Consider the following 27,598-nt stretch of genomic DNA (forward strand, 5'->3'; position numbering starts at 1 on the left):
CTTCCTAGGCAGGATTCGAACCACGAAAGTCTTAGTTACCAGTCTATCGTGCTCTGGAGTGAACAAGGCTCTGAAATAGCTACAAGGGTTGGTCCACTTTTTTTTTGCCACTATTGTACATTTTCGACTTTCCTTTTTCAAAATTCTCTAATGTTCTCCTTGAACTGGAATGGCAAAAATCGGAGTGAGAGAAGTAGCCAACATTCTTGGAGCTCACATAGACTCTTCCTCTAAGCCCCAATATTCACTAAAAAAGAGTCAATATTGTATATTAGAAAATTTCCAAATGCCTATCAGAAATATAAAACATAAAAATTTGCAGTCAAATGAAGACTACAAAAGATGGAACTAGCTATAAAATAACTAGTGCAGTGCAACACTACTGCCACCTGTGCATTCACGCTGCAGAGCTCACAGCTGTAGACATGGTGGGGAGAGGGGAAAAGAGAATTAGTTCGTACGAATGCGCAAAGTGAATTTCACTAGTTTCATGATATCATGAACCTTCTCGTGTGCGAAATAGAACATCACAAAGATATTGGAGAAACAAATGGAGTGCGTGAATGGCGAGGAAAAAATAAAGAAAGCCCATGCAGTTTGAAATATAAAGGTTTTTCTCTTTCTCAAAATTAACATTGTGCTGCAGTACCTTAGTACATATGGAGCGGCTGCCATTGTCCATCAGCAAATTGGAATTCCTGCCTCACAATCAATATTTGACCTTCTTCTCTGTGATTCCATTTTTCCTTCTCATTGCCTGAACTACTTTAGAGAGAGATGTGGGAAAAGCACAACATTTTTGTTGCCGGTGATGATAAACTATCACTATCCCTTTACAGTAACTCTATAAATATTTTGTTATCTTCGGCAAGAAATAACATCAATTACATAAGATACGTGTACACTGGTGTTCAAAGATGCCTGACCAGTGCTAATCAATAGTGATTGATCATTTGTTTATGTGAGTGTGACTTCATTAGTTATTACTTGTACGAATAGATGGCGCAGATAAGTCAGTGTTGCCAACAGTATGTAAAATAAAAAGGATAAACTTGAAAAAAAACCGTTGCAAACTCTTGATCCAGTTTTTTACTGAGAATGCCTTGCTACCCACATGCCCACAATGCGCCCTCAGGGTTTTCGCTAGTATAACTAGAGTCCATAATAACTGATAGAATAATGAATATGCGTACAACATACAACTTCTTGTAAAACAGCCAACCCTTTCTTACCCATACCAACTCTACATCAGTAGTTATCCTATATATATGTTGTTGTTGTTGTTTTCTAATGCCAGGCATTTGACAGTAAAATCATTTGACCTCTTGCACTCCAATATTTTTCAAAGATATTATCATGGCCAGCCACTGAAGCACAGATTTTGAGGTGTTTCGAATCCATTTCTTGGTTTGAGTTGCACAATGGGCAGTTAGGGGACTGATATATTCCAATTCTATGCAGGTGTTTGGCCAAACAATCATGGCCTGTTGCCAATCTAAATGCAGCTACAGACGATTTGCGTGGTAAATCGAGAATTAACTGTGGATTTTGATGCAGAGAGTTATCCTATATATATATATGGTAAAGGACTAAATGTAGAATATGTATTTTTTAATTGATTATTTTACGGTGCTTCATCAACTGCTACGGTTATCTAGCATCTGAGTGAGATGAAGGTGATAATGCTAGCGAGATGAGTGTAGGGTCCAGCGCCAAAAGATACCCAGCATTTGCTCTTAATGGGTTGAGGGAAGACCCAGGAAAAAACCTCAGCCAGGTAACTTCCCAACCTGGTTTGAACTCAAGCCCACTCATTTCAAGGTTAGACATGCTAACCATTACTCCATAACGGTGGACTGGAATATGTTATGAATAACTAACTAAAAAACTTACTTACTGGCTTTTAAGGCACCCAGAGGTTCATTGCCACCCTCACATAAGCCCGCCATTGGTCCCTATCCTGAGCAAGATTAATCCATTCTCTATCATCATATCCCACCTCCCTCAAATCCATATTAATATTATCTTCCCATCTACATCTCGGAACGGTCAGCACATCTGGCCGCGAAACCAGGTGGCCCAGGTTCGAATCCCGGTTGGGGCAAGTTATCTGGTTGAGGTTTTTTCCGGGGTTTTCCCTCAACCCAATACGAGCAAATGCAGGGTAACTTTCGGTGCTGGATCCTGGACTCATTTCACTGGCATTATCACCTTCATTTCATTCAGACGCTAAATAACCTAGATGTTGATACAGCGTCGTAAAATAACCCAATAAAATAAAAATAAAATCTACGTCTCGGCCTCCCTAAAGGTCTTTTTCCCTTCGGCCTCCCAACTAAAGAAATTAATTATGTAATTTTATGTTATTGTTTCCACTCTATTATTTTATGTATTTAAATATTTCAGAAATGCATAGGGTGACCAGAGTCACATCGATAAAAAGAGAAGACACAAAGCTTCAGAAAGAAGGACATTGTTCCAAAAAAGAGGACAGAAAATATGTACTTAGATTTAGGCTTAGGCCTATATTATACTATAAATTAAGCCAATATCTATTTTATTACAAAATATATACAGTACAGATTTAGTCTTATATCATACTTAAAAGTATGTTAATATCTATTTTATTATAAAATAATTATGAAAAAACTTAATAATAATGATTTTACAGTTAGCTACATATGAAAGTCAAGGGAACTGTAATTATTAAGGAGGACAGAAAATATCTTTTTAGATTTACATTCACACCTCGATCTCTCGATTTACTAGTTAACTGTGAGCAATGACCATAACAAGGAGAAGCAAAGAGAGTTATTATGATCGTTGGCAAAGAGTATATTCTGTCAATGCTGTTCACATCTACAGGCAAGTTACTTGAAAAAGGCGTCAAATCAGATAATTTAAAAATATCAGTCATACAAGTTACGAAAAGGAGGACATTTCTTGATTTTTTTTAAATCTGCCCTGATTCTGGACAAAGGCCTAAAAAGGAGGACATGTCCGGACAAAAGAGGACGTCTGGTCACCATAGAGATACAGAATTATGTTATTTTAAGTATGCTTTATAATTTTCTTTAGTTTGCTTTGGAGAGAAATATCGATTTCAGTGCGTAGTTTTCTTAGATGATTGTATGATAATAGTTTCACCTATTGAGAACTAGTGGTATTGTTTGAAAGTTTGTTCATTTGTATATAATCTTTGGTTCTGACATCCCTTGCTTACAATGCTGTCTTACACAATCAGAAAATTGTAAGCCAAGATATCTTTAATGCCAGTATACATTATTAGTCAGCTGACATATTTAATTTATTTATGCTCGACCATGCCGAAATGTAGTAATTATATACACCTGGTAGCAGTCCTTTAATGCATGTCATTAAAGTACACCTATTCATTAAAGTTCAGGTTTTCGATTATTCTCTGATATGCAATCGAAAGACAACGAGGGAAACATCACGGAGGCTGAAAATCCAATTCTGTCACAGAAGGTTATGTTCTGTTACTATAATAATTAGCATTAATTGTAAATAATATTCAAATAAATTCAATTTGTCATCTCGTTTTTCAATTTAAATCAATTTCCAGGTTATATCAAAATTAGTTCATGTTACATTACATCAAGGTCAGTGACATTATTGTTCCTCGGAAAAAATCAATACTTTCGCGTCTGCGCACATCTCACAATTAACGAGCTGTGAACGAGGTCACTTCCGATCTTCTGTCAGATACAAATAAAATGAATATTTCTGAATAATTTCAAGTTAGAAATATGGTCGAGCATAAAAAGTCGTATGAAACTTGCCTATAATGGTAATAAAGACGCTCATATGAAAATTATGAAACTCGTGCTTGTTTCATAAACAAACATACTTGCGTCTTAATTAGTATCATTATAGGCTCGTTGCATAATGTACTATTTTAAATGTGTTTTTATCATTGAGATTTTCAGTACATTACTAAAATCTTTCGAGGAAATTTAAGTTGACACGTGACAATATTTCGATACCATATATTCTTGATTTTTGTTATGATTGCAGGTTTCTCATCATCCACCAGTTTCTGCATTTTATGTGACAAACCGGCAAGATGGTTTCTGCATCAGTGCATCTATATTAGCGAAGTCCAAATTTTATGGTAGGGAAACTAATATGGACACTTTCTCTGCATGCTTGATATGCCTGCTGTATACTGGCTTATATAAAACTCTGTATGAATTTTCAGGCAATTCTACTTCAGCAATTCTAGATGGTGTGGCTTTGCTTACCCTCTTGCCTCGTGGTGAAGACTACAGTATAACCATTCCCTATGCACATTGTAAAGGCATCCTCATGGGGACTCTCACAATGGAACTAGGAGGGAAAGTTATCATTGACTGCGAGAAAACTGGTTATAAAACTGAAATTGAATTTAAACTGAAGGTTTGTAAATATTACTGTTGAGATTTTACAACTGTGCAATTATTTAAACAATAATAACTAGGGCTTCACTTATATCTCGTTTTGCATGAATTCTATTCAACAAATAAATCAGGTAAAGAATATTGATGCCTTTGAGAATGTACAGATATAACGCAGGAGTACTGAAATATGCTTAATATTAAGAAGCACTTACCAAACATACTAGTATTTCGTATTTAATTTAATATACTCTTATGTATACAGGGTGTTCTGAAAAAAGATTCCAGTATTTAGAGAGGAGGTAGTATGCATCAAGACAAGAAATAAAAGTCCTATAAACATAGATCCTAAAATTAATATCTTCTGAAAAATGAGAAAATGTTATCATCACTGTAAGAGCAGCATATCTTCCACTGTGAGTTCTTTGGCAAGAGGTTACGGAATGCAACTATTTGTCATTATGTTTTACACACTATATCTTTGTTTTTGTATCAGGATGCTTATGCAGACAGCAGTACATTAGAGTTTGTAATCGTTCTACTGCAGTAGTATTACTGTACCATTCAGGTAAGTTAGTCTCGCATGTATTGAATAGGAGCATGTTTTGTTTTTTGCCTAAGAGCTCACAATATGTAAAAGATAAGCTGCTCTTAGAGTGGTGATAATATGCTCCTATTCAACAGATACGAAACTATCTTACCTGACAGGTACAGTAATACTACTGCAGTAGTACTCTAACATACTGCCATCTGCTTAAGCGTCCTCTTGATATAATCGCAAACAAAGGTGTGCTGTGTAATACATAGTGACAAACGGTTGCATTCTGTTTCCTCTTGCCAAAGAACTCACAGTGAAAGATATGCCATTCTTATAGTGATGATAACATTCGCTCATTTTCCAGAAGATATTAATTTTAGGACTCTTGTTTGTAGGACTTTTATTTTTTATTTTGATGCATACTATCGCCTTTCTAAATATTGTAACTTTTTTTAGAACACTCTGTATAAGAATATTTTCATTTTATAAGAATGCTATTATTAACAGTACAAATAATTCGGAACAGGTCATTAAAATTAATTGTGGTGATTGAATGGAAACACACTTTAAATAAGTAACGTATTTTAAACCTCACTAAAAGGATATATTCAATTCTTCGCCTATTTTTAGCATGTATCTAATTCATGAAACAAAACTGTAACACTTGTCATTCTTTCTTACTAACGTTTTTCATTTTTGAAAATGATACCCCAGAGTCCGAATTAATGGGGAACAGAGGGAATTCCCCTCTGGTGAAAACTTGTACCTGGTCCATATGGTTATATATATATATATATATTTTTTTTTTTTTTTCGTTTTAGGAATAAGATATTTTCCCCATTCCCATCCACTTCCTCCATTCCTACATTCTACATTCCTATGCAGATCTCACTGTTAATATTTTATTGTTTGTTCACATTAATCTATAATTGAATCGCTATTTGTTAAAAGTGCAGAAATTCAAAAATAGAAATTTTACAGGGGAGACAAAAAAAACTGTCCAGTACATCTGCCCTTTTAACATAAGTTGTAAAGTGTTATGTTGCATTTTAACCATTTATACTGGGTTTTTAAAAGTCCTTTTAACATAAATTGATGCATATATGGTAAGAGAACACATTTCAATAAAAAAAAATGAATAACGAAAGAAAGTGACATCTGTCCTTTTAACAAATAGCGATTCAATTATAATTTCAGAGGTACTGAATGATACATTCAGGGTTGTATTTAACATTTTTGCTGCCCCTGTCAATGAAAATCGCTGCTGCTGTCTGGACATAAATAACGATCTATGACAATTTAATTGAAACAAAAGCAGACAATTGAATAATCAATATTTAAATTGAAGTAGTGAAAAATAGGAAATCATACACAGTAAATAAAATCAAATATAACTTTAAAAGTCTCAATAATGATGATGTACAGTACCTCTAACAATAACCATCCTGCTTTTGCCGAATCTGAAATCTTCCAAATTTTGTTTCAGTCCTTCACTATTGATATAGAGTCTGGTTGCTTCGTTTATTAGCCAGAAAATTGGTTCATCACTAATTTCACTTACTTCATTTCCACACTCACCACTGTCATTACTAGGGCTAGGATTTTGATAACCTATAAATCATGAAAAAATGTCCTAAAAACAATGCATTTATGAACTAAAAATTTTTCAAAAATGCCCTTAAAATGCCCTAAAAATTGATCTTATATAATTGGCTTAATAGGAATATTAAAATTTAGACTAGTAATTAAATTAAATTCTAGTACCAACATTCAAGTTTATTTAATTTTACATAATTTTCCTGAATAGTACACTTTAATTAATTATTTTACCTGATGTAGTTCCATGTAGTCCACCACAAGGCCACTCTTATCTGGAACTAGCAGATTTGGAGGAGTCTATATTGAAGGGGTGGTTGGACTGATCCATTACGTGGGGGTGTACTACGTTAAAATGACAATATTTGTGTGGAGAAACAATTAAAATAATATACAAAATAATGGGTATTAATTGAAAAAAATATGTAAAGAAATATCAAAGGAAATAAATAATATTTTACATTAGTAATGGGGATTTATGGTCAAAATTAAATGAAAATACCCCAAAAATGACCGAATAAAACAAGAAATGCTCTTATGAGTTGTAAGAGGTAAAAAATGTAAAAAAATATCCTAACAATTATGTTTTAAAACACTCAGTTTATCACATAACATATAAATACTAAAGCAGCTATGTTTCTTACTAGAAAAAAATGCAATTTCATTAAAATCCTAGCCCTACTCATTACTTTCATTACGAGGGCACTGACCGATATTGCCACTAATTTTACTTTCACTATCATAATTAGTTGTAATAGAAGTCCATATCACACGACACTGAAGATGTACTCACATCGGTTTCTGAAAGAATTTTTTCCATTTGATTTTTAGCAACTTGGAAAAAAATGTTCTATTTTATGTGTCATACAAGGGTTGGATAAAAGCTAATGGCAACAGTTCAATATTTCTGACATAGCTTTATTCACAGGGGTACAACATTTACGTACCTTCTACCCAAGTCGCCCCCCTTATTTATTACCTTTTGCTAAATGTTTGGAAGGCATCGTACACCATCAGCGTGTCCATCTTTGTTGATGTTCCGTATTGACTGCCATATAGCACGGATAAGTTCATCTCTGGTATTGTACCGGGTCCTTGCAGTGGTTTTTTCACTTTGGTGAAAAGATCGCAATCGCATGGATCATATCGGGTGAGTACGGTGGATGTTCCAGTAGTACGCGTTTTCCGTCTGCCTTGGAGGTACAGCGTAGTGCAGTATTACCCCATCAATGTCATACGCCACAATGAACATCTCCTTCACAGCACTTTGTGTAGAGCGCACTTTCTTTGGACGAGGAGAACCGGGATGCTTCCATTCGCGATTGGCGTTTCAAGTTTGGTTCATACGAGCGAGTCCAGGTTTCGTCCATAGCAACGATTCGTCCAAGAAAGTCGTCACCTTCCCTTTGGTACCGGTGCAACAAGGCCTTCCCGGAACGCTTTAACCCATCGTACAACTGTGCGATATGTCGCCACATGCTTCACGCAGTCCCTGAAAACATTCTTGTGCAGTATGACCTCGTGCCATTTCAATTTTGATCCAAGAACGTTGCTCTAGTTTTGTAAGGATGGCGCTCGCACTATCCCTATGAAAGTGAACGTTCTACACACTGCAGTAGATTGATGGAGTACTATCGCTGCTGGCTGCACTAACTCATCTAACAGTCCTTGTTATGTCCACACAGCTGGCAGCTCTCAAATGCACCATCGTCACGTGACAGTAGTGTTGCCATTACTTTTTATCCAACCTATGTATTACCTAAGCACTTTCTGTTCCTTTTCTAATATAAGTTTTGATTGTTTTCTATATTTTCCTGAAAATTTTATTCGATTTCCTGTGTAAAATGTATAATGAGAAAATATGCATCATTTACATGACATCTATCAGTTTCTTCTTGTAATGCAAGTAAAGAGAATAGATCAGAATGCAAAGCACGTCTCAACTGTGCATTATGTATAAACTCACTAATCCAGAGAATAGTACTAGTTGCTATGGAAATAGTGATTGAATGATGCACTTTTCCCTTTCCTGTAAATACAAGTAGGACTAACTGAGCACAGTAGTAAATAAATACTATCTTCATGTAATAATGCCGAGTCTTGCTGTATAAATGTAATTTCATAATTCTACATTTAATTGTATTGACTCGAAATACATACTTAATACATAAATATTGCATGCCCCTTTTGAAACCTAATATCTCTTAATGAATGAGTTATCCAACAGTACTATGTGGTATTGCATGGTTCTTTTAAATTAGTGATGTTAGCTTTATTTCAAATTTATATTTGTTTTATAAATAAGTAAACAAAATAGTTACGACACTGATTTATCTTAATTGCTGTTATCACCAAGATACTAACTAGTAATCTTTGCAAAAGAGAGATACATATGAATGTGGGTTCGAAATTCGTTCACCATTTGAACTGTTATAATATTACATGAAGCGTGAATGAAGTTGTGAAAATTAATAATACCAGTAAATTAAAGTCATTTTTTCCTTATGTGTTACACTTAAAATCGTAGTAACAGTTATCTGTAACATTCATACTAACACACAAGAAGTCTGGTTACGGAATAATGAAAATATTTTGTCATCCAGTCTGCTCTCAAAAAATCTGAAAGTTAGAATTTGTAAAACAGTTATATTACCGGTTGTTCTGTATGGTTGTGAAACTTGAACTCTTGCTTTGAGAGAGGAACAGAGGCTAAGATTGTTTAAGAATAAGGTTTTTAGGAAAATGTTAGTGGCTAAGAGGGATGATGTTATAGGAGAATGGAGAAAGTTACACAATGCAGAACTGCATGCATTGTATTCTTCACCTGACATAATTAGGAACTTTAAATCCAGATGTTTGAGATGGGCAGGATATGTAGCACATATGGGCGAATCCAAAAATGCATATAGAGTGTTAGTTGGATTCCAGAGGGAAAAAGACTTTGGGGAGGCCGGGACATAGGTGGGAGGATAATATTAAAATGGATTTAAGGGAGGTGGGATGATGATAGAAACTGGATTAATCTTGCTCAGGATAGGGACTGATGGCAAACTCATTAGATATTTTTAAAAGGTATATTTAACTTCTAAAATTATGGGTCCTTTCTTTTTCGAAGTAATTTATATGCATCCATTACTTCCTTTCACATGGGACACTTTTTAGAGCTGAGAAGGTTAAGTGAGATATGGTCCACTGTGCAATATGTCCTCTCTACGAAAATGTCCAACTTTTAGAAATGTCCACATAGAAAATTCGTCCATGCCATAGAAATGTCCTTATCTGAAAAGGTCCACTGTCAGCAAGTCCTCTCCTTAAAAATATCCTACGTTTGAAAATGTCCACATATAAATTCGTCCATTTCCCTAAAATGTCCAACAAGGAAAACTGTAAGGAAAGTGCCGAGGAATTTATCATTTCAATTATATTATACATATTACATATGTAATACAGAAGATACATCTATTGTTCATCTTGAGGGTCACTGTATAATTTCAAACCGTATGATATCGCTCTAAGATATTGAAGCATTTCATTCCTATCTTTGTAATCTTGGTAATTACCGACAATGTTGAAAATTCTGGTTTAATTATTTATATACCGTTTATTTACTAGTTGTCTGATATTTGTATGCCCACCAAGGACCTGGGTTACTAAATGTTCTGTTTCCGATTGCTGTTGTTGTAAATGGCTAATGAATCGCCAAATGTTCACGTGATGTGTCTCTACAAGTCGTTGAAATTGGGAGTGGAATTCTTCTACCATATTATTCGTACGCTGTCTACCATTAATTACTAATTCATAGACTTTCCATGTTTCAGGAGAAAATCTAGGGGGAACTGCTTGCCTTTGCCCTCTTGCCGGATGACCAGTAATATATGTAGGCCCTAATTATTATTACAGTTAGTAACTCATTTCTGTTGAAAAGCTTTGTATATTGAACCTTTTTGTATGGATCTTTCGTATGATGGACTTTTCCGTATAATGTGCTTTATAATATGGTGGACCACATAGATGTTGGGCTTTTTCACTCCATGGACGAATTGTATGTAGGACTTTAAATGTTGGACTATTTAGTTTGTGAACATTTTTTTGTGAACCTTTTGTACTTGTGGACATTTTGTTATGGACCTTATAACCTGGAAGTGCTGAGAAAGGTATCATAACACAATTATATTTTTTTTAAAAAAGGAACTAACTCAGTTACTTTTTGTGTACAGTAACTATAATTGTAACTTTACCCAACTCTGAAAACAAATGAGTCATTAGTATTACTTTCTGGCCATTGTTATCCTGCGAATGTGCTGGAGTATTCTTTAGATGAGAAACTTAGTAGATTCCAGAACCATACTGAAATTAAGATATAGATCCTCTTCTTATATTGTGTGTGATGACTGTGCTCGTGTGGTTTGTAATCATTTACTCTAATGATAGATACTACTTTGATCTGCCATTTTCCTCTCTATCTCTTTCCCTTCAATTTCTTTTTTTTTTTCCTACTCTTCGTATTCCTCTTTCCAGTTTCTTCCTCTTCTACTTTTTGTTTCGCCGTTCTTTTGTTTTCCACTCTCTCTTTCACTTCTGTGTGTTCTGTTCCTCCGAACTTCTCTGCTTTTCGTCTTGATCATGTTTCTGTCCTTTGTCTCCACGTTCATGTTAAAAGAAACTAGTAACATCATCTTGAACAAAGGAGTTTTTAGTTAAATTAGTTTTAGTTCTTTCAGATGTCGACATGTTAACTACAATATGCGTTTTAATGTCTTTAGCCATTCCTTGGAGGTGCAGAACAAACAAATGCGATATCTGGGCGTCTGAAGTTAGGGAAGGAGACGCTTGCCACAATAGATGGATATTGGGATGGTAGCATCTTCATTAAAGACCGACGAACAGGGGTAAGTATGAATATTCCTACCAATAATGCATAGCACAATGTCAATATGGCGGTTGCTGTCGTCTGCTATACATCGAACTTTTCTATTGATTTTCGAGTTCGTCATTTTTTTTCTGGTTACTATATGCTTATTTAAATTGTGTTAACTCTCGCTAGTGGTTTTATATTTTATTTTATCCGTCTTAGTATTTATTTTATTATTGTAAATATTTTTGTTTTATTATTATTATTATTATTATTATTATTATTATTATTATTATTATTAATGAATTAATTTGTATTACTATCTTTGTATTATCTCCATCACGGATATTGTATTATTATTATTTTATTATTATTATTATTATTATTATTATTATTATTATTATTATTATTATTATTATTATTGTTACTGTTATTTCTAACATCAACTTTATTATTGATCTCTTTAAAATTTATGTAGACTACTGGAAAAATCGAAAATCATGTCATTTTGTGGGAAATTCCCTGTACCAAGCAAAATCTGTTTGAATAATAAAATAATAGAAAGAGTAAATACCTTCACTTATCTTGGCTATACACTATCACTTTATGATGAAGTAGATATTGCTGAAAAAATATGTAAATATAATAAAACAATGGGGATCATTAATAAAATCATGAAACCTTTACTAGTACAAAGACACACAAGAATAGGCTTGTATAAAACCTTAGCACAGCCAGTATTAAGCTATGGTAGCAAAGCGTGGACTGTGAAGAATAAAGATGTCAGTAGAATAACAGCAAGTGAGATGAGGTTTATGAGAGCAACAGCTGGATATACTCGCTGGGATCATACAAAAAATGAGGACATAATGCAAGAACTTCAAATAGAACCCATTATGCAGTTCATCAGCAAATATCAACTTCAGTGGAAGGGTCATCTCGAACAAATGAATCGATGCAGAATTCCAAAAGCACTGTTTCATTACCATCCATATGGCAAAAGATCTCTAGGCCATCCAAAGAAGAGATGGACTGAAAATTCTAGTTTGAGACCGTAACAGGCCACTTGGCCTAATACTTGTTAGGAAGATGATGATGATGACTGGACTGTACCCAAGCACGAGCATATGCTCATTTCGGGTATATATTCATATGTATTCATTTCAAATGTAAATTGTGAATAAATTTTAATTTGAATTTGAATTTGAGATGGCTATTGTCAGGCCGTTGTAACGTTGCATCATCATCATCATCATCATCACCACCACCACCACCATCACCACCCCCAAAGCGGGCCATAGTCTCCCTCAAAACTGATTTCCAGGCGTCCCTATCTGTGACGACCTGACACCAATTCTTTATCCCCATCTGTTTCACATCCTCCTCGACCCCATCCATCCATCCATCTCAGTCTCGGTCTCGCAACATTCATTCATTCATTCATTCATTCATTCATTCATTCATTCATTCATTCATTCATTCATTCATTCACTCATTCATTCATTTTATTCCATAGATCTTACATGAGCAATGAAGCTTTAAAATATGGAACAAGTCAAAATTTTACAACATTACAATTACAATTTTTACAAATTTTTATAGTTTTACAATTTAGTAATTCGATTCTTCACTTTGCTTTCCATTATCCTCCTTACCATATCCCCTCTCTCCTTCCTCTGAACATGTCCAGCCCCACTTAGTCTTGGCACTCTAATATCCATAATAATGTGTGAGGAATCATATAGTAGTTGTTGTTTTCTAGTGCCAGGCATTTGACAATAATGTCATTTGACCTCTTGCAAAATGGTATCTGTCGAATACAGAGGGGAGAGCCATTAATCCTTCCAATTGAAGGGTTTAAGGAACCAACCTGCACAAATACCCAATGTCCCATCCCTACCTTCCCGTGGTGCAGCTGTTAGTAAGCATAATTTTACAATATATTATTTTAATGTACCGAAGTACATATGATATTTCCATGCAGATATTCTGTGTCATCATACGATGAAAGAGTAATGGAACGGAGAAAAATTCTCTCCGGCGCCGGGATTTGAACCCGGGTTTTCAGCTCTACGTGCTGATGCTTTATCCACTAAGCCACACCGGATACAACTCCGACGCCGGTTAGAATCGTCTCAGATTAAGCTCCAACTCTTGGGTTCCCTCTAGTGGCTGCCCTCTGCATTACGTCATAGATGTCTATGAACGCAGGACCGAAGTCCACACATGTGCTGAGGTGCACTCATTATGAGTGACTAGTTGGCCGGGATCCGACGGAATAAGCGCCGTCTTAAATCACGAAGTGATTTACGCATATCATATATATTATTTTAATGTACCGAAGTACATATGATATTTCCATGCAGATATTCTGCGTCATCATACGATGAAAGAGTAATGGAACGGAGTAATGTGTGGACTTCGGTCCTGCGTTCATAGACATCTATGACGTAATGCAGAGGGCGGCCACTAGAGGAAACCCAAGAGTTGGAGCTTAATCTGAGACAATTCTAACCGGCGTCGGAGTTGTATCCGGTGTGGCTTAGTGGATAAAGCATCAGCACGTAGAGCTGAAAACCCGGGTTCAAATCCCGGCGCCGGAGAGAATTTTTCTCCGTTCCATTACTCTTTCATCGTATAATTTTACAAGCTGAACTAAAGGGAGGGGCTACTCATCAATTAGCACTGGTCAGCTTGATGAGTTAATGACTGAATTTGGTATAATTTTCCTCTATTCAATACCTAATTCCCTCTTTACCCTTTCCTATCCAGTCCTCCGACTGAACTCTTACTTTCTTTGACCCCGATGGTATTAGAGCATTCGAGGCCTAGGGGTTCATTTCATTTTCCTTCCTCCTCTTTCTACTTTTCTGTTCCTAGTGCTGACCTGCTATAGCACTAAAATCGTCCTCGAGTGGCTTAAGGAGGGAAAGCTGGTGATCAACAAGATCTCCCAGCTAGGTTCAATGGACCCGTCGACCAACAGCAGGTGTGGTCCTCCAGACATGAAGTAGCCACCAAAACGTTAAAATATTGTGTTCGCTTAAATCAGCTACAACTTGCCATTTAACCACTCCAATATGAAATGAGTACCATTAAGGTAAAATTATCCGGAGGTAAAATAGTCTCCTAATCGGATCTCCAGGCGGGGACTACTTTAATGGTACAGAATCAACTAAACATCTTACAATGGAATGCTGGCGGTATAACATCAGCTAAGGAATCATATAGTTGGTAGAGTTCTTCTTGTACCTTCTTCGCCACTCTTTGTTTTCATTGGTCTGTCTATAGATCTTCCTTTCAAACACCTGAAATCTAGCCATACTGCCCGCAGTCAATATCCATGTCTCTGTTCCATATGTCAGTACCAGTTTTATTAATCTCTTATAGAGCTTTACTTTCGTTTCTCTTGTGAGTATTTTGAATTTGAAATACTTTAGTAGTGTAAAGTGACATTTATTGGCACTCTGTATTCGTCTATTTATTTCTTCTTTAATATCATTAGTATTATTCATTAAGGATCCTAAGTATACGTAACTATCTACTTTCTCAAATTTTTTATCGTTTATTTTTAGGAGAACTTCATTTATGTGTTTCTTTTTTCAATAACTCATACTCTTTAAAACTTTCATTTGTTGTCTTTTTCAGTTATCCTTTTTTTGTCACTAATTTGTTTCTTATTGAAATGTTTCTCTTAAAAACCATAGCTTATATATTGTCTCAAATATCTTACAATTTATTTCTGTATTATTTTATGCTCTTCATATAATCCTCTTGACAGTGGAAGTTACTTGCCCTCGGTTTTGTATTCTAAAGATAAGTTTATTATAACAGCTGATCTTGTAAGCACAAACTTAAGTTTCTAATTGCAATTGTTCTTATTGTAATGATTTTCTTTGCAGGAGGAACAGTTGTTTTGGAAGCCAACTCCTGAAGTCCGTGCTCAGAGACTGAAACGGTTTACAGTATCAGTTGATCAGCAGGGAGAGTTTGAGTCTGAACACTTGTGGCAACATGTATCTGCAGCAATTGCACGAGATGATCAGGTAAGAGTATGTCTTGCGTCTTCATTGAAGTCTGTAAGATAATGTAGCAAGTCAAGTATTAATTGCCTTCGGTATGTGCTAGCAGAGTAGGGGAGTAGTGGGTACAGTGAGACACAAAATATTAAGACATATGTATACGAGTGATAATAATTCAAGTATTTTTAAAATTAAGTGCAATAGAAATAGACATTAAAACATGGAGTATAATAATCCATAAACAAAAATGTTAATAGATAAAGGACATAATATACAATATGTGTTTGTCAAAAAAATGCAAATATCTCACTGTTCCCATTCAGGAGGGTACAGTGAGACACCACAGTGTCTATTAACGGTCATTGAAATGATTTACACTTATTTCAAAAGAAAACAAAAACTTGCTGTCTCTTTATCTTGACATGTTCTGTAGACTTATTTAGAATCATTTTGATGTCTGACTTCGAAACCATTGAAACATCTGGAACATTTGGAAAATTGAATTTTCCATGACATTTCAAACTTTTGCGAAAAAATTAAATGAATTTTTGATGACAACAAAGCTTATGATTATAAGAATTTAATGTAATTCTTTATTATTTTTTTTAACATTTTCTTAAATTTTGTGAATAATTTTTTATTTATGAAACCATTAAAATGTAATGTATCCATTATTTTAAGCTACAGTTCCTAAATTGGTTACTAGTATGTTCATTTTTAATGTTAGTTACTGGTAAATGTAATATAATTACAGTTTGTTTTTGCAAATCATTGGTACATGGGAACAGTGAGACGTCTCAGTGTACCCTTCAATGGCATGTCTCACTGTTCCCTTTACGCATAGTTCATTTAAAAATGACGCCATCACTTCAAAATTAAAACAAGAAAGACGAAACTTTGCCAAACATAATCTCAAATACCATAGTATTAGGTAACAAAACAGTCATATTTATATCTCATTTGTATATCCAATATAACCTTTATTAAACACAAGCCAAAATTTTACTTCTACAGTGAAAAATTACGAATTATTTTTTCATCACTCACCTTTATAACTAGAATCAAATCGAGTATGAAAATACTGTTACTTCACTCATGCAACATACAACTCCATTGTTACCAACATCTCAACATCAAAATTTACCATCTAATAAAAAATGTCTCACTGTTCTCCCTGTCTTACTGTACCCACTTCTCCCCTAGTGTTTAAAAACAGCATGCTGCGTGATATTCAAAATAGGTACGTATATTTCCACTGCTTTTATTGTGCACAGTATGTAAAGGAAGTGGATTAGGTCAACCCCAATGATCTCATTGTGTTTCAGCAGTTACTTGTTAGAAGTGTAGAAATTAGTAGTTTCATAAATAAAACTCTACAATTCTAAATTTCCTACACTACTTTTAGCAGTTAGCAGTGTGGCTTCATTCAAAGAGTATGTGACATAGATATACTGTAAATTACTCTCTTTGTTGTATTCATAACATAAATAATTCAATTTAAATCCTGTCCAAATTCAACGTCGCAAATTTCTAGCACAATAATTAATAATAGATCCCAATTAGAAACAACAACAACCAAATTTCTTGGCTTAAAAATCGATAATGTGTTAAATTGGAAAAATCATATTAAAGAAATTACCCCCAAACTAAATTCAGCTTGTTTTTGCTATTAGATCTATGCAAAAGATAGTAAATATCAGTACCTTAAAAACAATATACTTTACATACTTCCACTCGGTAATGAGTTTTGGAATAATATTCTGGGGAAATTCCACAGATAGTAACAATATATTTCTTTTACAAAAAAGAGTAATTAGAATAATAGTAGGTGCCAAATCTAGGGAATCGTGTAGGGCTATTTAAAAAAAAAACTACAAATAATGCCCATGGCTTGTCAGTATATCTTTTCATTAATAATCTTCCTCTTATGTAATCGTGAAAACTTTCTAACTAATTCAACAGTTCATAGCATAAATACACGTCAAAAAAATGACTTTCATACTCCATCGGCAAGTCTATTGTGCTATCAAAAAGGAGTGCGTTATATGGCAGTAAAAATTTTTAATAGCCTCCCTATCGATATAAAAAATGAAATTCAAAACATAAGATTATTTATGGCCAAATTAAAGAAGTACCTAATTTCTCACGCCTTGTATTCTGTAGGTGAATTCATGAATTCAATAACACTCCATGAAATTGATACTAAAGCTATGTGTTGTACTAGTAGACTATATTGTAAATCTCATCTATATATATTTCATCTAGACTGTGACTATAAATTAAGACTTTATAATAGTATTAAGTTTTTTTACTTGTTCCATATTCTAGCTGTAAGCATGTATGAATACCATGGAATGTTAATAAATACAATACAATATAATACAATACAATTTCATGGCCTCCTCTATGCACTGAATTTATAATTATTATTATTACAAGAGGTATGTTAAAATTATGTTAGCTAATTGTGGCTCTTCTCATTGGCAGGTGGCAGCAACAGAGGAAAAGACTGCATTAGAAGAAGCTCAACGAGCGGCAGCTAAAGAACGAAAAATGAAGTGTGTGGAGTGGATTCCCAAGTATTTTGAACAGGTACTTTAATGAACATTGAATTGAAGATCACGCGCGTGCATCAGCCTGCAGTCTGGTGACATCAGGAGTTCACTTTATAACAGTGTTTAATAAATTCATAATCCTTATTTTAGTGAAACAAAAGGGATTACCTTTAACAGAAAAAAAAATTGTGGAGGGATTGAATTTTATCTGTTGCACTGGATGAATTTGAAGAAATACATGATCTTTTTTGGAGGAATATTTAGGTCGTTGTATGCAGTCAAAAATTCAAAAGTAAAGTGCACTTATTTCCTATAAATGGGAGAATGTTATAAAGTTTGCAGCTATTCTTATCATATATAGTCCAGTTCTATTTTCTGTTACAATTTTAACCTGTGTTCATTTTTAAGTTGTGAAGCTTTTGTCTGCTTTCAAAATAGAATTTATAAAACAGTTGTTACCGGTTGTTCTGTATGGTTGTGAAACTTGGACTCTCACTTTGAGAGAGGAACAGAGGTTAAGGGTTTTCGAGAATAAGGTGCTTAGGAAAATATCTGGGGCTAAGAGGGATGAAGTTACAGGAGAATGGAGAAAGTTACACAATGCAGAGAACTGCACACATTTTATTCTTCACCTGACATAATTAGGAATATTAAATCCAGATGTTTGAGATGGGCACTGCATGTAACATGTATGGTATTGGAATACTAAACGGAAACATTTGGGGAGGCTGAGACGTAGGTGGGAGAATAATATAAAAATAGATTTGAGGGAGGTGGGATATGATAGTAGGGACTGGATTAATCTTGCTCAGGATAGGGACCTATGCATTGCGATGTGAGGGCAGCAATGAACCTCCAGGTTCCTAAAAGACATACAGTAAAACCCCGATAAGACACTGTTCAATGGACCGGGTGTAAACCACGTATTAACCGAGACCGCGTATTAGGTGGTTATACTAATTTTGACTTATATACGGTATCTATTAGCATTTTTCTTTATTGAAATACAAGATTCATGAAAGGTAATACAGTATTACTCCATTATGCAATTACTGTACTGTACGTCAAAGACATTTACAATATATACTGTACTTAATTCTTTCGAAAAAAAAGTTATTTATAATGGTTTGCCGTGTGCATGTACTCCAAGTCCTCATGTTCACCACACTTCAGTTTCTGCGATTACATCCTCCTGACATTGCAGCTGTAATGATTGAGTCGCGATTTTTTATTGTCGTTCTTAATGTCGATGATGGGATTCCTAATGCATCAGAGATTGTTTCTGAGCAAGAGTACTGTTCTTATCGTACTTTCGTAAGATTTCCAATTTTTCCGACACAGAAAGGGCTTTTCATTTAACATTCATTGTAATCACATTCACAGACACTTCCATACACAAAAGAACAACAAACTGCCCAGCAAAAATTTCCAGAATTTTATTACGGCCAAGTGAGGAATGTTGTTTGAGAGGGAGGGTTAGCAAGAGGGTGAGGTATTGTAACTGTATGTAGGCTTTAACCACGCAGATAAGGAGTCGAATAAGAGAGCGTAACAAGAGGGTGGGGTATACTAAGGTATTAAGTATGAAGGTTTAAATGCACAGGTAAAGGATCGAATACCAATACTTTTCAGGTTAATGGCACCAGTGAGTTCAATGACCAAAATGTTTCATTGCTGTTACAGTACATTGCTGAAAATTGCATTGAAAATATTCCACAAAAACAGCGTATTATGCGGGACTTGAGCACAACAAATGGGGTATTTTATAAAGGCGTTGTATATGAAATGTGCAGGGACCGGACAAAAAAAGTGTATTACACGGGATAGCTTAATAAGCGGGCGTATCTTATCGAGGTTTTACTGTATGTAAGTAAGTAGTAAGTTCATTTTTAAGTATGTAGTATGTTTCAGAGAATGTATTGTTTTGCTGGAAATTTCTCATGGAGCAGTGATAATAAAGAAAAGACTCAGCTGAAAGAGAGATATTCCGAAAATTTCACTGTGTCTCCTAATGAAAATTATGTAAGTAAAACTTACAGTTTTGGTTGTATTCCAGGATCTCATTTCTGGTCAGTGGGTATATAAACATGCAGACCTACGCCCATGGGATCCTCGAAACGATGTGTGCCAATATGAATATAATTATATTATTCAAACAAAGACGAGGCATCAGACACCCATGATCAGAACTGCAAGTATAGTGAGTGTGGACCCACAGACTGTGGTAAGTTGTATATCACGCTTATGTTTTATGTACATACAGTATATTCTTCCTCATCATCACTCTCTGTTCCCGTTCCTCATCTTTCTCCTAGTTCATGTAGTAATAATTTTATTTTTAATAGATACTAGTCCACACCTGTGGAGTAACGGTTAGCGCATCTGGCCGCGAAACCAGGTGGCCCGGGTTCGATTCCTGGTTGGGGCAGGTTACCTGGTTGAGGTTTTTTCTGGGGTTTTCCCTCAACCCAATATGAGCAAATGCTGGGTAACTTTCGGTGCTGGACCCCAGACTCATTTCACTGGCATTATCACCTTCATCTCATTCAGACGCTAAATAACCTAAGATGTTGATAAAGCATCGTAAAATAACCTACCAAAAAAAATAGGTACTTACTATTCATTGCATAATAAATGGTATCAGTTTTCCAAATGAATTTGGCTGCATTCTTTTTGTGTTGGAGGTGATGGGGAGTATAGATCATAATTGTTACAATATTGCTGTTTCGAGATTGGTATAAAATTAAATAAAAGCAATGACAATATATTTTCAATTTTAATTACATATATGTGGATATATGTTTAATTATTTAATTGGTTTGTATGGGCATGAAGTGTCAGAAACTTTCTACTTACAAATAATAGTGATTGGCAGATAGTAATGAAAGAGAAAAAAGCTGTACAAAATTGTGTTCCAGTTAGGATATATGATTGGCATTTGTTACACGAAACATATGAGGGTCATTTCATAAGTCATGGCAACTATGTTACGAGGGCTATTCATAAAGTAACTTCCGTTTATTTTTTACAAACCTGTGAATGGCGTTACAGAATTGGGTTACAATACGTTTGAAAGTATACACTCTAGTTTATTTTCCACATAGTTTCCAGTCACGTTGAGACACTTGTCGTAGCGTTTGACGAGCTTTGAAATTCCGCAATCATAGAATTCGGCCACCTGCGACTGAAGCCAACCTACGACGCTGGTTTTCAACTCTTCGTCATCATCAAAGCGCTTCGAGCCAAGCCACGTCTTCATATGCATGAAGAGATGGTAATCGCTAGGTGCCAAATCTGGGCTATAGGGAGGGTGATCCAATACTTCCCAGTTGAACTCTTGCAGTTTGGTTGCGGTACGACGTGCTGTATGCGACCGGGGAAAATCACCCCAGGGTTCAACATGTCACGACGTTTGTTTTGAATGGCCCTTTTCAAGTTTGTTAGTGTGTTACAGTAACGCTCAGCATTAATTGTGGCATTCCTCTCCAAGAACTCCACTAGCAAAATTCCTTTTGTGTCCCAGAAGACAGTTGCCATGAGTTTCGTCGTGGAAAGTATATGGCGACACTTTGTGGGTTTTTTTTTTGGTGAGTGAGTATGGCCCCACTGCATTGATTGAAGCTTTGTTTCTGCATTCACATACCGCACCCAAATCTCATCTTCTGTCACAGTCTGATCGAGAAAAGCATCACCTCTTTCGTAATGCTCAAGAAAGGACAGTGCTGCTCCCATCCGCTGAGCCTTTTGTTACTCAGAAATGAGTTTAGGCACCCATCTGGCAGAAAGTTTCTGGTAGTCCAAATCTTCGGTAATCACTTTGTACAGAGAGTACAACTAATCTGTAGAAAATCGTCACTAAGCTCCGACATGGTGAACTTGCGGTTTGCTCTAACCCTTTCATCAACCAAACGAATCAGATCTGCCCATTTTTGAACATATGGCACCATTGTCTTACACCACCTTCACTCATTATGTCTGGCCCATAAACTTCACAAAGTTGGCTATGGATTTCACTAGCTTTTTGGCCACAAGAAATCTTATTACAGAACGTACCTCATATCTGGCGGGACTTGCGATTGCAGCACATATTTTGACAGCACGTGGCTCAGAGAGGAACAAAGACACGACTTTGACTCTACTGCTGCTCGACGCGTACTGCTTCAAGGTGCACTCCACCGCAAGAGCGGCGCCACTGTCTCTGTTGTTATGCACACTGTATGAAAATGGAAGTTACTTTTTTGAATAGCCCTCGTAGTATTGCTGTTTCGAGATTGGTATAAAATTAAATGAAGGTAATGACAGTATATATTCAATTTTAATTACATATATGTGGATATATGTTTAATTATATAATTGGTTTGTATGGGTATGAGTTGTCAGAAACTTTCTACTTACAAAGAATAGTGATTGGCAGATGGTAGTGAAAGAGAAAAAGCTGTACAAAATTTGTTCCAATTAGAATGTATGATTGGGATCTGATACACGAAACATAAGAGGGTTATTTCATAAGTCATGGCAACTATGTTATATATTTCAAATAACCGAAAATGTGTTTAGTTCAGTATATACGTTTGAAAACCTGTTGTATACTGTATGGAGTGTTACTCTTCTTGATATCTTCAACCAGCTCCAGATAATACACTGTTTCTGTTGCTTGTGCAGGTTAATTCCAAGAATGAGATTTTCTTCACTTGTTGGATTTATGGATCTTACGTTTTAATAATTACTCACAGTTTATGTTTTTGTGGTTTATTTTGTTTAGCTAATATTTCTTATTTTTCTCTTAATTTCATGTAGTTTAGAGAGAAATCTGAGTTGAAAGCAGGTGTACATCATCAAATTTTGGCATATAGATGCAGACTTTTTTTATGATCATCTTTGTTTTACAAATGAAGAGCTTCGTTTTTCTTAGCAAGGAATATGCTCATAATTTATGTGTACGTTTTGTAAGCAATATTCGTAAATATGATCATATTACCCCATTCCTGGAAGCAATAGGTTGGCTTAAACTAGATAAGAAAAGAAATTTACATTCACTTCTCTTTCTCTTCGAAATCTTGAACTCTTCTATTCCTTCGTACCTGTCGTCTCGCTTCACTTACCTTTCTTCCCACCACGATCTGAACACACACTCTCGTCATGAAACAATACTAACAATACCATCCCATCGCACCTCCTCATACTCATCCTCTTTCACAATAGCCCCGCCAAGACTCTGGAATTCGCTACCTGCTAGCATCAGGGACTGTCGAAATAAGATTGAATTCAAACACAAACTTACTAGGCACTTGGTCAGTAATTGATTTCTTGTAAATAGTTTCCTTAATCTATCACAAAATATGTCAATATCCATCACTATATAAATCTGGGTTTAATTTGTAATTCACTAAATATAAAATATTATTTGTTTTTCTATGACTATTACACTTTTACTACGTCATACTACTTTTGACCAATAAAACGGTACGAAAGGACGTATTTCAACCAATCATGGCAGCTTATTGCACAATTTTATTGCATCCCTAGCATTTGTTTAATTTTATTGCGTCCCTAGCATTTGTTTAATTTTATCGCGTCCCTAGCATTTGTTTCTTTGTTTGCCAACATTTGAAACTGCGCTGGTCTGGACGTCAAAAAAAAAAAAAAAAAAAAAAAAATAGAAAATTACAAACCACTCCAGTTGATGCACAGCAGTTTCAAATATGACTCGCATTGACATTCAAGAACAAGAATTAATAAAAATCACTGATCATACCTATGCATCTTCTGAAATCCGATTTACAAATAAATGAAGAGCACCATTCGGAAATCCTGAATAAGTTGAATACACCATGTAGGCCTACATCAACGAGTTCCACTTCTATTACGCACACGTCCAATATAACATCAATTCAACCACCAACCACATTCAAATTTGAAAATTGTACATTCAATAATTATTCATTTTAAAATTATTCATGTTTTTTTTTTTTTTTTTTTTTTTTTTTGATGTCATCGTCGTTAATTACAATTTTTCTAACACTTGTGTATATTATTTAGGTTATGTTATAGCTTTTGCTATATGATATTATGGATAGTCACGTATCAGAGATTGTTTAATATTAAGATTTATTGAAAATCATCTGTCAAGTGATGTTGATTACTGGGATTCAGATAATTGAAGTGGAATGCAACTGTTTTAATAAAAATGAAACTGAATCAACAAAGCCTTCTTGACTGGTAACACTGCCATCGTGATATAGATCGAGAACTTCTCGACGAGAAGGCATTGCTAGTAATCAACTCACTACTGCCATCTAGCATGCATCTAGCGTAATATTTGTAATGTTGAGATGGTACAATAATACATTTGAAGACAGTTGTATTTTCGTAAGTCAATTAATATTTTATTGTATTGGAGTACTTCGTTACTTCTAACCTTTATATACTTTCTTCTAATCGTGTAATAGTCAATTAAATCCCACTCGAGTTTTGATTTTCTCTAGATAAATCAAAACCTCTAGTGAGATTACTGTTGATAAATTATCTAGCTGTAATTAGTCAGGTAATCCTTTCATACTTTGATTTTTATTGTAATTGTAATTGTAAATTTGATACTAATTGTAATTTTAAATTTAATACTAATTGTAATTTTACTCTTCATATTATAGTTGGAATTTCCTGGTAGAGGAGCAGAGAAGGCCTGACAGCCTTATCTCTACCAGGTTAAATAAATAAATACTAATAATACTAAATATGTTTTGGAACATTTTCTTGTCTCACCAAAATGTCTCTTTACAATAATAACTCCATTATTGATATAAAATGCTCCCATCTTCAGAGCCTCGAACAGAAATAAAAACAGTGTGTTACACAAGAAAGAAGAGGAACGGAAATCATCCAAGAACTTAACACAGTGGAAATAACAACTTGATATGATCGTTAACCTATGTTCACTTTATTGCAAAGAACTCTTTTTGAAGTACTTGAAATTATGTATAAAATTTGTATTATTTGTTACAGGTTCCTTTATTACAGACAGAGTCCAGATCTTCCATTTCTGCACTCAAATCTTCCAAACACCATCTGTCATCAAAGGTGGCAACAGTGGAGAGGCAAGACAGTGCCAGTTCTTCTCCAGATGGAGAGTTCCACAGTGACTCCAGCCAGTCAGAAGAAAATGAGTCGCGCTCACGGTCACATGTATGCTGTAGGACGAACTCGAGGTACGTCTTTACCAAGTGCAACAGTTTTTCTCTGATTACTTTCGTTACCAAACTTATGCTAATACAGGATGTTTAAAAAAAGAAAGGATTCATTATTTCGAGAGGTGACTGTATTTATCAAAACAAGAAAACAAAGTGTAATAAACATGGCTCCTAAAATTAATATCTTCCGAAATATGAGTATTTGTTCATCAGCATCATAGATGTTCAATGTGATTTCAGTTCATTGCAACGTGTCCTTCTGCCTTGTTACCCTTTTATTTACAGCATTTCCGATATGATGCTGCATACCCAACAAGAAACAAGCAAAGATATCACATTAGAAAATGTGCTGTTTTTACAGTACCAATTTCAGAGCCCTTCTTTCGTATATCATCTCTCAAAATATTGAATTTTTTTTTAATGGAAATCATGTTGAGCATCTCCTGTGTTGTTAATGAACACATACTCATATCTCGGAAGGTATTAACTTTAGAATTAATGTCTATTAGACTTTGTTTCCTTGTTTAGATGAATATTACTACCTCTCAAAATATTGAATGCTTTGTTTTAATACCCTGTATAGGTTACTGTTTCACATGAAGAGACGAACCAACCATCTCTTATTATATATTGTATGTATTCCCCTTATATTATGTAACTGATCTTGATTATTTGTAATTTTCTACTTTATTTTATGTAATCTCTAAGATATCTTCTTTTGTGTTATTTTGTATTCTGTTTATGTATTTCATGTATTATTCAAACCTGGTTGAATGGAAGTAAAGGTCTTATGGCCTTAACTCTACCTTACTTACTTACAAATGGCTTTTAAGGAACCCGAAGGTTCATTGCCGCCCTCACATAAGCCCGCCATCGGTCCCTATCCTGTGCAAGATTAATCCAGTCTCTATCATCATATCCCAACTCCCTCAAATCCATTTTAATATTATCCTCCCATCTACGTCTCGGCCTCCCTAAAGGTCTCTTTCCCTCCGGTCTCCCAACTAACACTCTAGATGCATTTCTGGATTCGCCCATACGTGCTACATGCCCTGCCCATCTCAAACGTCTGGATTTAATGTTCCTAATTATGTCAGGTGAAGAATACAATGTGTGCAGTTCTGTGTTGTGTAACTTTCTCCATTCTCCTGTAACTTCATCCCTCTTAGCCCCAAATATTTTCCTAAGAACCTTACTCTCAAACATTCTTAACCTCTGTTCCTCTCTCAAAGTGAGAGTCCAAGTTTCACAACCATAAAGAACAACTGGTAATATAACTGTTTTATAAATTCTAACTTTCAGATTTTTGGACAGCAGACTGGATGATAAAAGCTTCTCACCCGAATAATAACACGCATTTCCCATATTTATTCTGTGTTTAATTTCCTCCCGAGTGTCATTTATATTTGTTACTGTTGCTCCAAGATATTTGAATTTTTCCACCTCCAGCTTGGGGGTTGGGCGAAGGGCTAACAACCCATCACCGTAAAAAACAGCTTGTTACGAATCCCTACAATAAGCCTTGGAATAGGACTGATTCTCTGGCCTTAACTCTACCAGGCAAAGTAAAACTACTGCTGCTGCTGGAAATGGAATTCAGCTGCTCAATAGAGAATGATATTGTACAGTTTGAAGCACCTCATTTTTACCGTGCATTACCTCTTCAAGCTATTAATGATGATGACGATGATGATGATTATGATGATGATGATGATGATGATGACGATGACGACAACGACGATGATTATTGTGAAATTATCACTGGATAAATTCTAATGTATGTGTGTTTTCATTTACAGACTGAATGAATCAGTTGCTAATTTGGAAGCCACACTGAAAGATCACGGAGATAAACTAATGCGCATTCAACGAGGTTTGGAACACTTAGCAAAAGTGCAGCGAGAAAAAGGTGCAGAAAAGATTGTATCGAGTTTCAGTTTCAGTCACGAACTAGTGCTTACAGTTGTTATGGTGGTTGTGCTGCAGTCTCTCCTCACCTGGCTGTTCTGTCGCAAATAGACCTGTGTAACGACTGGTACAGTGTACATACAGAGTATAATATTGCGCTGTTCAACATATGCATGGCTAGCAATACATCACATACACATGTAACTATATATATGCAGCTATTTACTATTACCTTGACATCTCGACAAATGCATGCTTTGCAGCACACTTGTATCATGTTATCACATATACGTTACATAATACATTGTTTTTATTGTGTCACCAGTTTAAAGAATTTGCCATATTTTGACAGAACGAACTTTTATACAATATAAAAACTATAACGGATTTCTGTTACACTGAATGTGAGCCATATTAGGTATGATATGTTGAATGGGAGAAATTTGTTTATGCAGTTGGTACTTGGTGCATAGAAATCTTTCACGTTATTGTTGCATTTAATTACTTTCATTTTGCCAGTTCTGTTTAAGTGATTTGTTTTCC

At 35.1% G+C, this 27,598-nt stretch overlaps 1 protein-coding gene across 6 annotated transcripts in view; it reads left to right on the forward strand.

Annotated features, from left to right (window-relative positions):
• Orp8 (Oxysterol-binding protein-related protein 8) overlaps positions 1–27,559 on the forward strand; it is a 127,967-nt gene extending 100,408 nt beyond the window's left edge. For 5 of the 6 annotated variants that reach the window (XM_069831680.1, XM_069831682.1, XM_069831681.1 and 2 more), the window contains 8 exons: positions 4,039–4,135; positions 4,223–4,419; positions 11,295–11,420; positions 15,286–15,429; positions 17,893–17,997; positions 20,017–20,184; positions 24,963–25,165; positions 26,947–27,306. In XM_069831680.1, coding sequence (XP_069687781.1) covers positions 4,039–4,135; positions 4,223–4,419; positions 11,295–11,420; positions 15,286–15,429; positions 17,893–17,997; positions 20,017–20,184; positions 24,963–25,165; positions 26,947–27,166 — 1,260 coding nt within the window. In that variant the 3' untranslated portion in view covers positions 27,167–27,306. Of the gene's footprint in view, positions 1–4,038; positions 4,136–4,222; positions 4,420–11,294; positions 11,421–15,285; positions 15,430–17,892; positions 17,998–20,016; positions 20,185–24,962; positions 25,166–26,946 lie in introns of all 6 variants that reach the window. The other variant, XM_069831684.1, reaches the window with a different exon arrangement.
• Positions 27,560–27,598: the final 39 nt, after the last annotated feature.

This window comes from Periplaneta americana, chromosome 7 (assembly GCF_040183065.1).
Source record: "Periplaneta americana isolate PAMFEO1 chromosome 7, P.americana_PAMFEO1_priV1, whole genome shotgun sequence".
Classification (NCBI taxonomy): domain Eukaryota; kingdom Metazoa; phylum Arthropoda; class Insecta; order Blattodea; family Blattidae; genus Periplaneta; species Periplaneta americana.